General features: G+C 42.1%; 1 protein-coding gene across 1 annotated transcript; it reads right to left on the reverse strand.

Moving 5' to 3' along the window:
- Positions 1-804: 804 nt before the first annotated feature.
- Positions 805-7,412, reverse strand: nptx2b (neuronal pentraxin IIb; the record flags this gene model as incomplete). Its single annotated transcript, XM_080049272.1, has 5 exons — positions 805-1,035; positions 2,365-2,544; positions 4,491-4,735; positions 5,771-5,990; positions 6,972-7,412. 5 exons carry the CDS (start codon positions 7,410-7,412, stop codon positions 805-807), a joined length of 1,317 nt encoding a protein of 438 aa, XP_079905398.1.
- Between the last annotated feature and the right edge of the window lie 3,816 nt (positions 7,413-11,228).

Genomic DNA, 11,228 nt, shown 5'->3' on the forward strand with positions numbered 1-11,228 from the left:
TTAGAAAGTAAACTAAATCGACATCACAATTTCTAACAGAGAAATATGTCAATTGTGCGCATGCTCCTACTAGCAGCCGGTACAACATAACATATACACCGAATTGGACTATTTCCCCGGTAGGTTCCCCTAAAATGTCTGAACGTGTAAGGATCAGGGGTTTGATTGCTGCCGGCCCTAAGCCAATTCCCAAGCTAAGGAATAGACATAACATTAGCCAGACCTTTAATCTTTCCTGCGACTTACTCCCACACAGCACGCAACACCAACTCACATGTCAGCTGATAGTAACTGTCAGGTAGTCTGGACTAGCGGTGTATTTGTAGTAGTAGCAGTGCGCGCGTCTGTGCCGGACTAAAGTGGATTTTCACTACTTTAAAGCTTTTGAGTGTGGATGGAGGGGTGTGTGGGAGACCATCTAGGGAGGTTGGGTGTAGAGTACAGTATATGTTAGCCCCAATACATCCAAGGAGAGCTTTTACATTTGGTGCAATGAAGGATTTAAGTACCTATATCGTAGTAAAGAAAGAAAAGTTGGTACATAGCTCATGAAACAGCCACCAGTCAATGATGTTGTTCAGCCAATGCGTCACCATTTGAACTTTGGTGGGTTCACACATTCAATGCTGCTGATCTGATTGTCAGAATGAATGCCACAAGTGTGAAAAAAGAAAAAGAAAAACACCTCAGTGTGTAAGATAAAGTCCATGAACTGCCTTACTGTAAGAGCAGATTATAAAAAAAGGAAATGCTGAATGGATGGAAACACCAGGTAATGAATAGAGAGGCAGATGGGCTGAGAGTTTAAGCGTTGGGCAGTCGCTCCTGACACATCTCCAAGGGCCGCTTGAACGCTCCCCTCCCAAACACTTCAACATTGCTCGCCAGCCAAGAGATCACATTCCCGGGGGTGTAAGTGCTGCAGTTAGCCATTGCCTGGACCTCCACCGGCTTCAGAACGCGATCCCAAATGTTCACCTGACTCAGCTCGCCCACGAAGGCCTGGCCGGCATCAAAGCGCCCGCCCACCACGTCCTGCAAGGGCCATAGACAGCAGGATGTACATTTAAACAGCATTAACAACAACAACAACAACAGAACCAAAGGTGATTATCTTCCTGAGGATGGGGATGGAATATGAATGGACCAGAGCCCTTGAAAGGATGGATAGTAATTCAACTGTTAGCTTTAATGTGTCTAATCGCCTTGTTCTGCTGAAGCACCTGAAGTGGTGCCTACATATGTGTGAATGTCTGTAAATATCTGAGATTACTAGATTTTGATTATACTTATGGAAATAAAATGTCTTTCATCATTTTCAAAATGCTATCAAGCTGACTTCAATACTTGTTTAATTGTCTGAACACCAGGCCATGCCATACAGTAGCCTATATACTCTCTCTGTGTAGTATAATACATAGGTTGCCGAGAGTAGTATGTACAGTTGGACTTTCAATTCTTAGTGACCCTTCATGACATCTTCAACAACAGCTTTTACTAGATTTTACCATGCTAACACAGCTACTATTGTACAGTCATGCTAGCAGCTCTGTTAGGCTGTACAGGAGGTACATGATAACAACAGCACACTTACATGCACACAGAGCACAAGGATTACAATTTTGACCTGACGTTACTTGGAGCTACACAAAAAGTCAGGTATCACCAGTTTGATCCTGTGGGGAAAATGAATTACTGGACCAAATTTTGTGACAATCAATCCAAAGGGTTGTTGAAATATTTAACTTTAAAACCACAAATGTCAGCCTCATTTTGGCACGGCTAAAACACCATGTATCATTGGATTGAACCACAACCAAATTGAATTTGAATTTACCGAATGATGCTTTTTCATACTTCACTGTCAGGCAGTTGGAAAATGCCAAATAAAGACAGCTTTGATTTCCACAAAACTTAGTAGAATGACGCATCTCATTTGTCCACACTCTGTCATTCTTAATTGGTCCGCAGGGAGACCTCAGCATGGATGGAACGTGACAGGTTTGCTGTTGCCTTGTTAATTGTTTTGCCATGATAACCTGCCATCGTCTCATTACTGCTGCCTCAAACGTGGTGGTCCATTAATAACACTGCTTATGAGTAGAACGACTTGTCATTGCGCTTTGGATAATGTGAAGATGCTGCACTACATGGTCGATGGCATATTGTTAGCGTTCTTCACTGTCTGTTCGGTGCAATAATAAAGGAAAGAACATTGTCACTTTGTATGGAAGAAAAGTCATTTGTGATGAAACTACAGGTCTTGTTTTATAGCATGACAAAAGTGCGAGGGAAGTCTACATCTAAATACAGGCATACGTCTGATCAGTCATTTTCCTCTTAGAGGTTTGGGGTCTTCTTTACCTGCTCTTGCCCCAGGATGATGACTCCCCCGGGTTTGATGGGGTGCCAGGCTGCCAGGTTGTCCCCAGTTCCCAGCTTGGCACCGTCCTGGTAAGCATCCCATTGGCCGTCCCGTGTGGTCCAGGAGATGCAGATGTGGTGCCACCTTCCATCTCGTACCTCCAAGGGCAACTGGGCAACCTGTGATCAAAATTCAACGTACTTAGTTGGGCTATGCTCAAGTAGAATCACATGCATAGTAAAGGTTTCTGAATGAAAACTGTTGTAGTTGCAAGAGACTAGACTAGATGGTGAGGTTAACTTGGACTTTGAACCAGAAGGGTCGGATTGGAGCTTCCAGAATCAGAACCAGAAATTCTGATTCTCATCATCTTGATACATCTATGATATATCACAATACATTGCAATACAATGCATAATGCAATTTATTGTGATGTTCGGCTTTGTATTTGGAAAGGGACGCTCCAATTTTGTCATCCGTGTCGGCCATGCTACTTCCAGCTTTCACTCTGCCACAACACAGGGAATGGCACGAGGCAAATTGAGGCAACTGGCGTTACCGCGACATCTACAGGAGCAGAGGTTCTTGTTTACAACCCATTTAAGACTCAACCTGTATAAAACGCTTTTTTTGTCTTCCAAAATATCGATTTTTGAACCTGGAAATCGATACAGATATCACAAAAAAAATATCCTGCTTTATTGCTGTATCATCTTTTTAGCACAAAGCCCAAGTAGGGGAGAACGGGCTAATATGTCACACGGGTAGGTTGTCACAATCTTTATATCTCGGAACCAGAAGTTGCTGTCTGTTAAATTTTGGTATGTAAATATCCACAACTGTGATCAGAGGTCACCTACATAGTCTTCCTTGGAGTTAGACTGCTGAATTTGAGGTGAGAGGACTGTTAGTGTTTTTCATGTCAAATTGAAAATATTTAGCTCCTCAGTATTTTTCTTCTAGGCTTTTACACAATGGGTTTATAACAAAACACTTGTTACCCTAAACAAGTGTGAAGGGTAACAAGTGGTTTAGATTGTTTTTAGCAAGCTAATTAGTTGTCAGATGGTTGTTGGCCGTGATGCTAACAAGAAATTCCAGTTGGGGTTGGTCGTCACATTTTTTGGGGGGTTGGTTGTCACATGTTATCCAAAGGGTGCAGCCAGGAAAGGAACCCAATAACAAAAGAAAATGTCAAGCTGTATCCTCACTGACACCCCAGAGAAGGAGAGAATAGAGCAGGAAAGGCAGCTTGCATGCAAAAGAGAAAAAGGGCAACAAAGTCAAAACGACCCAGTGCATCCCAAACTAGACCAGTTGCCAAGGCTAATGCACCCCACTGCACTCCACCCCAGCGGGGGAAGAAGAAACAGAAGAGAAAGAGACAGGAGGAGGAATCTTCATCAGATGAAGAGGATAGTTTGTGTTTGGTTTGTATGGAAACGTTCTCTCCAGCACCCGTTCAGAGGCGGTAAGGGAGAAGTGTTGTATGTGCAACCAGTGGGCACACAATCTCTGCTTAGTTAGTGAGCAGACCCTACATTTGCCATCACTGTAACTCAGATAGTGAATGTGTGTATCCTAGTTGAGTAGGCTATTATTGTTAGACCTATTTGTTTTGTTCTTTATGTTGTTACATACAGTAGGTTGGTCTTAATATGGATTTCGTTTTTGTTTATTCCTTGCTCATTTTGTGTTAAGATGCATACAGTTATGTAGGCCTATTTTTCAACTTGACAATGAAATTAAACTTTCAAATTTAGTTCTGCTTTCTTGCCTTCTTTTTAAGATTTTTCCCATTAAGATAACATTGTGACAAACAACCCCATAGTGTGTGACAACCGACCCCTTGATGGGGTTGGTTGTCACAATGTGTTAGAGTGTCTTTGATGGTACATTTCTTCTTTATTACAATACGTTAGAAAAAGTGAGGGGTTCACATTTCAAGCCAACACCTTAAGCTTCAATTTAATGTAGGAATGACAATTGAAAGATGTTTAGGTGATGAGGAATTCTCACTAGAGTAAAAAGTGTGCCTACTTACCCCGGTCTCCCCTAGAGAGACCAACATTTTGTGAATTTCACTTACATTTTCTAATAATTTGATCAAAGCAGTTTAACTTGCCTTGTCATTGATGAGCAACTCTATCGGGTTATTGCCCCATTCAATCAGCACTATCTCATTGGCTTGTCCCGGCACGCCATAAGAGAAAGGCGTCCCTATGCCAGGACTGGCACTGGACTTGATCCACATGCAGAGTGTGAAGGCGTACATCTCTGGCAGGCTCTTGGTCATGCGGCCGTACAAGTAGTTGGTCCGCTGCGGGAGGGACAGCTTGAACTGCTCTGGGGACTTGAAGTCTCCTCCACCTTTGATAATAATGAGAGAGAGAGAGAGAGAGAGAGAGAGAGAGAGAGAGAGAGAGAGAGAGAGAGAGAGAGAGCAAAGGTTGGTTATGCCATTCCTTAAACTCTCTGGCTGAGTATGAGTGTGAGGAAACAACAGCATCACCTTGCTCTATGATTATTACACAAACATTTGTGCCACCGAACAGCCTCATCCAAGGTCACTTTTATGAGTCTTTTTTCACTGTGTCTGATTCACCATGTCCTCTCAACATTTGTATCCCCTGAGAGCCTTCCTCTGTGTCTCTCCATTAGCGTAGTGGAAATGCAGTATAGTTCCAAACGTTTTATGTACTCTTGAGTGTGTTTTCCTTCTGTGCAGCACCATTTTCCTCTCCACTAATGTGCTGTATGTGCTGGCTGTCACTTAACCTCATTCATTTGTCCACATCAAGTTGAGTCACCTAATCCACCCACAAAAATGTCCGGCCCCCTGAAAAATTTCCAGTCAGTGGACCCCCTTTACTAATGCTTAACTCGTATCAATGCGAGTGCGTGCGCCCACTTGCACATAACTACATACATGTATTTTGAGGGAGACAAACTCTGTGAAGGGGGCTACATGATGGATGGAAAAACGCTGCCTTAATAGTAAAGATAGAAGTCAAATGTAGATGTGAAGCATATGGGGTTTTTTGTCTTTACTTATTAAAGCAAGGCACCAGATGCACATACTTAGCGATAGAGCGCTTGTTTGGTGGATCTCTTGACGTCGCACCCAAAGGTTAGAAGAAGAAAAAAAGGGACAATTACTATTTTTAGGTTTTAAATATGATATAGGATACATTTAAGTCAAGAAACCATAAATAAGGTGCTTGGACTCAATAACGTTGAGCTTAGTTAGGTTCTTGGCCTCCAAAGACCATGCCCCCCCCCTCCCCCTCCCTCTATTGGCTTGGCCCTGTGGGACGCTTTCCCACTTTCTCCCTCCTTATCCGCCCCCCCCCCCCCGCCTGCTCTCACACAATATTTCCTCTTATTTCCTTGAATGCATTATACCTTTCTCCAGTTCGCTGATCCTATCCACCAGTGCGTTGAGCGTGCTCTCTGTCTTCAGCCTGTATGCGGCGGTGGCGTTGGACAGCATGCTCTTCTCCTCCTCCAGCGTGCTGACCTTCTTCAGGAGCTGTTTCTCCAGCTCCCCGAGGCGCCGCTGCAGCAGGGTGCGCAGCTCGCTGGGGAACGAGGTGCCGGACGCGTTAGCCCGCAGCTGTTGTTGCTGGAGCGGAAAAAAAGATGGTTCAGGGGACAGTTCACTTGAGCAGGAAGTTCACAGACTAGAGATAATCAGAAACAATGAAAGTGATGCCTTGCGTCACCTCATTGATTGATTGACAGGCCTATAGCTAGATAGAGTTTCAGAATTGAAAATAACTAAAAGGTTTTGATCAGTTTTCTAATCGTCTTACTTGATGAGTTCATTTCGACAATTATAGTTGGTTAGATGACTTTTTTGGCAGTAAAGAAGCTCCAGCAGGTGCCTTTTATGTCATTTTAATGCATGAGAGGCATAGTCTGTGGCTTTAGAAATAAATATTCAGAGCCAATCACACCTTTAAAACGTGAAAAGACATTTCAGACTTTTTGAAACTGGTGCTGGTCAGGTTGGCACTATTAGTCACTTTAGTAATGTAGCACCCCACCGTGTTGTCTTGAGCATCATTGTCTTAAACATTTTTTTTTAAACTGTATTGTGGGTAGGCTATTGTGAATTGGTTTTCAGCTTATGTGGCAACTGTTTTTAAGTCTTTTTGAACTAGTGCACTATGCCATTACTTTGAACTGTCTTTATGGTGTGTGTAGTGGCATTAATGTACAGTATAAGGTTCTTAACATCAACCTGCAAAGGGTCAAAGTCTCTATATATGACAATATTGCTATAATCTTTACTATAGACTGTAACAGTCATTTACATGTATATGTTCATTAATATGTCTTGTCCCTGAAATAAATAAATATGTAAATAAAATAAAAATAAATAAAAGACTAGCACAAATGTAATTAGTCCTGCGTAATAGGAAGACTTAAACAACCAATCCCCGTTTGATCTCCACCATACCTTCCCTACGTTTCTCAGAAGTGCTATTCTATTGCTGGCAATGTGTCACAAACCTATAAGTTCGTGCTCGTAACCAAACTCTGCTTTTACGCATGGCTTTGGCACAGGGTGATTGCTTTTGCGCAATTGGTTCGGACTTACCTCCAAGTTCTCTAGCCGGTCCTTAAGCCCTTGCATTATTTTTCCAAGACTGTCGATGCTGTCGTTTGGATCTCTGGGAACGTCCCCCATTGTGTTTTGCTTTTCCTTGCCCCATGAACCCGCCTTGTCGTATCTCCTGTCGTCGCTGGCCGAGGCGCAGAGAGACAGTTTGGTCGTCAGCTCATTGATGGTGCCTTGCTGTTTGGAGATGTTTTCTTTCTGCTGTAAGATCGTCTCTCGTAGCTGCATGACGGTGTTTCTGAGTTCCTCCTCCTGGCTCCCGGCGTTAAGCTCGGGCAACAGTGTCACGGGGCAGCTGGCATCGCCGCTGAGGGGCACCGTCCGGCAGATATAGCGCTTTCCATCGTCCGGCTGGCCGCTCGCTAGCTGACCGCAGCCCAGCGCGCAAAAACACAACACTCCGCACAAGAGTGAAAACATGCCGGTGGCGTTTGTCATTGAAGGAAGTCAAAGGAAAAATCAAAGGACGAAAACTAACCCCTTAACACACTCTAACGAAGTCCACTCTCAAGTTTAGCGCGTAAAAGTGTTTTACAAATAAAGTCAACCCCGAAGAAACATCACGTATTACTAGCCCTACTTCTACAAAGTAACGCCATGCCTTACCACCAAATCAAGAAAATTCTGAGCAGCAAATCCGATCAAGGCGGACTCGGTCCCTATAAGCCCCGTTAATGTGGCTTGTGTCAACTGGACTATTCCTGGCACAAACAGAGCGCATAGTGGTGGTGCTGATCGGACAGCTCCTCTAAAGAAATAGGATTACCCAAAAAGGTGTCCGTAGAAGCTCCCGGATTGGTTGTAGTAGGCTGACGTCACCACTCAGCTGGGTCAAACGTTTTTGTTTCTAGGTTTATTTGGAAAGTTTTTAATAGAGAGTTGATTATCTGGAAACAATTAAGCTGATCGGGGGGGGGGGGGGGGGGGGGGGGGGGGGGCAGATCATTTGATGTCCCTATTTAAAATGTCACTTATGTTTGTTTCTGATTGTAAGGCTATCCCTCCAGCCTAATTGCTGTACAGAGAGCAAACACGTGTCTATTTCACCATTGAGTCATACACGACAAATCAACGTGTTTTAATGCATTGAAATATAATGTCAGGGCCATGCTTTCAACATTGAAATACCAAAGTCAAATCAGTATTTCTCAATGTTCCCACTGAAAACTTTCCCACCAAAATATCGAAAACTATATGTTGATCCATGCAACTGTTTTTAGTATAATATAAGAGAAAACAAAGTAATTTATTTTGAATGAGAAAAACATCTCCTAATCAAGCCCCAGCTCTCACCGAAAAGAAATGATCCATTTAACTGCCTCCAATGTTTCTATCGTATGTATCTCACTGGGAGAAAGAAAAATGCTGCTAAAATTATTCCAGCTAGTCTGATGTTTAAATAGGGACTCATTTCCACTGTCATTGGTACAAGCAAATACCAAACTTTTCTAGCCTCTCGTATGCTATTTCCCTGTCTTCAAAAAACATGATCAATCATTCCAAATGCAGGCGAGTGTCTTCTTTAAACCAAGAAATGAAACAGGATGGGGGTGGTAAACAATTAGCAAGAGTTGCCTGGCTGGCTGTGAAAGGTCAATACAGCCTGGTGTGCAGACTGGAAGACATACCACTGTGCTTTGTACATGGCATCCAACCATGCTCCAAATCCCACAGCCAATCAGGGCTTTTGTTTTGATACCCCGCTGATGACAGTGAAAGCAGTCTGGTTTAAGTCACTCGGTACACATTGTGACATGATGTTTTTTGGGGGCTTTGAAAACAGCAAGGAACTCAGTTCTGGGGATTCTCATTTGCTCAAAATACTAAATCAAAGAAAGACATCAATAAAAATGCTGTTATTCGAGTTATAACGTGCAGAGTTGTAACTTTTTAAAAGGCCACCAATATTACAAGCCGCTTCAGACAAACACGTCAATGAATCGCATCAGCACACTGTAATGATTTCCTCAGTTCCAAAAAATTATAATTGGTGGAAGCAGTATTTAGGGCCTTCATTTTAGTAAATGTACAAATACGACAATTTTGTTTGATAGCAAAAGAAGCATTGTAGAACAACTACTGTGCATGCACCTAGGTCGTTTTGGGTCCCTTCTTCCCAACACAGGGGTTGGGCCCCATCCAAAAGGTCATGAAATACATCTGATAGGTCCTGAGATGATTCATATGGCAGGAGAGAATGTGAACTGTTGGATGATTTCACCTCTTTGGGCCTTAAACAATCTTTTGAAACCATGTGAGACTTTCAGAGGGGAAGTGTCTCTTTGGTGGAACTGCCAATAACTCAGACAGCATGACAACTTCTACGCAATTGTACAGAAATCTGGATTAAATACATCTTCAAAAGACAAAATACATGAATAGTATGCTTTTTTGTCAGCTGGAACATTTATTAATTAGTAGGATTGGTAACTTTGCAAAAGCCATGTGCAAAACCAATTACCATCATCGGGGACAGACTCTACATCTGTTGGTTACAGCCAGACGGTTCTACTCTGACATCACACCTATTGTGAGTTTTCACTGTGAAAAAAACCCAACAAAAGATACATGCCAGTTCAATGTTAACTCCAGCTGATTAAGAAGTTATTTCTGGAGAATGTATTTTTTTCACTTTGAGTACACTAGGGACAACCCAGTCATTATTCAATTAAGACTTCCTATAACAACCATATTCACACAGCCAGGTCTTTGACACAACTGTCCTTCTGCTTGGTTCACAAAAAGACCATGTTTTCCCATTTAGCAGACCATGGGAGTGCATTGACAAAAAAAGGAATGAGTGAATGTGCATGCCAGCTTTGGATGCATGAATAGATTTCCAGGGTACTGTTTATCATTCAGACTCAAGTCTCAAAGAAAGTGCACTTCTTTTTAATATGAAGAAATATTGCAGGGATGATCCGGCTTCATCATGAGTAGGCATCATCGGCCGCGTCAGTGCACTGAGAGAGCACAAATCTAATGGAAAGATGAGTGGTTTTGGAAAAGCCTGCGAACCAGTGTGTCATCCTCCACTCTCCCCTCTCTCAGGATAAAGGCCCTGTCAGAAAAAAAAGCCTGCTAATGAAATGAATAGGACAGTGCAATAAGCCTGAGACAAACATCCTTTAGCAGATCATTATTACTTATGGAGCAGGGAGCCTGAAAGAGAATGATTATGTCATAGTATATGTCAAATTAACTCGTACATTACATACGACATTCACTGAAAGGAATATCTCATTCTGCCAGTCTTTTTGCCAGTGGGTTCACTCACTCAATGGAAGGAGGAGGCTGTGAAGGAGAGAATTGTGAATTAAAACCCATTAGCAAAGCAAGCGGGCGGGAGATGGATCAGGCAAGATAAATAATGGCCGTCTTTCAACCAGACTTTTTATTTTATTTCCAAAGCTATTAGAACAAGCATTATGAAGAAGAAGAAAAAAAATCTCAAGCCTTGTATAGCCGCATAAGCTTTCATTTGTGGACCATAGACCTGTGAATGACAGTTACACAGTTAGCCTATATGTTGACCTTAAGACTTGGGAGCAGTCTTTAAAATGACAATGAAAGGTCATACACTCAGACTGATTTTACACAATGACCGATTTGCCCATAAGACTTGCCAACTCACTGCAAGAGAGAAGAGAAAATCGCTGTCTAGGGGATCAACGAGAATCCCAACAGCCATTGTAGAATTCCTTTTGGCACCCATCCTCTCAAATATTTTCTCATATTGCTTAAATAAGAGTTACTGTAAGAACAAAAAATACTGCAAAAATGATGTTTTCTTACTAATCTGATCAATCTGTATAGTTTATTTGGCCAATACATATACATGTATATATACAAAATAATTGAAAAAAACATTGAAATATTGCCTATTCCAGAATCTGGCTCACAAGGAACAATGTTGCAATGTTGAGCTCAGTTCAAGGGATAACATTGTATCTTCTGAATAATAATTGTTTTATTATCCATACAAGGTGGGCTTTAAGCATGTTTTTTCTGTAAGTGCAGAACATTTTAGAGAACACAGTGTACAGTTTACTGTCTCCTTCACTGGGCTGCCATCTTGTGGTAAAAACAAACAATGCATGCATCAGTGAGAATAAATGAATTAAAACAATGAATACATTAACTTGATTCTGTTTCAGTGTCATTCCATCTCGCGATCAGCCATCCATTATTCATCATACACCGATTATTATCTGGTAATATTAAGATATTTTGGTT

The sequence above is a fragment of the Ammodytes marinus genome, assembly GCF_949987685.1.
Source record: "Ammodytes marinus genome assembly, chromosome: 20".
Lineage (NCBI taxonomy): Eukaryota > Metazoa > Chordata > Actinopteri > Uranoscopiformes > Ammodytidae > Ammodytes > Ammodytes marinus.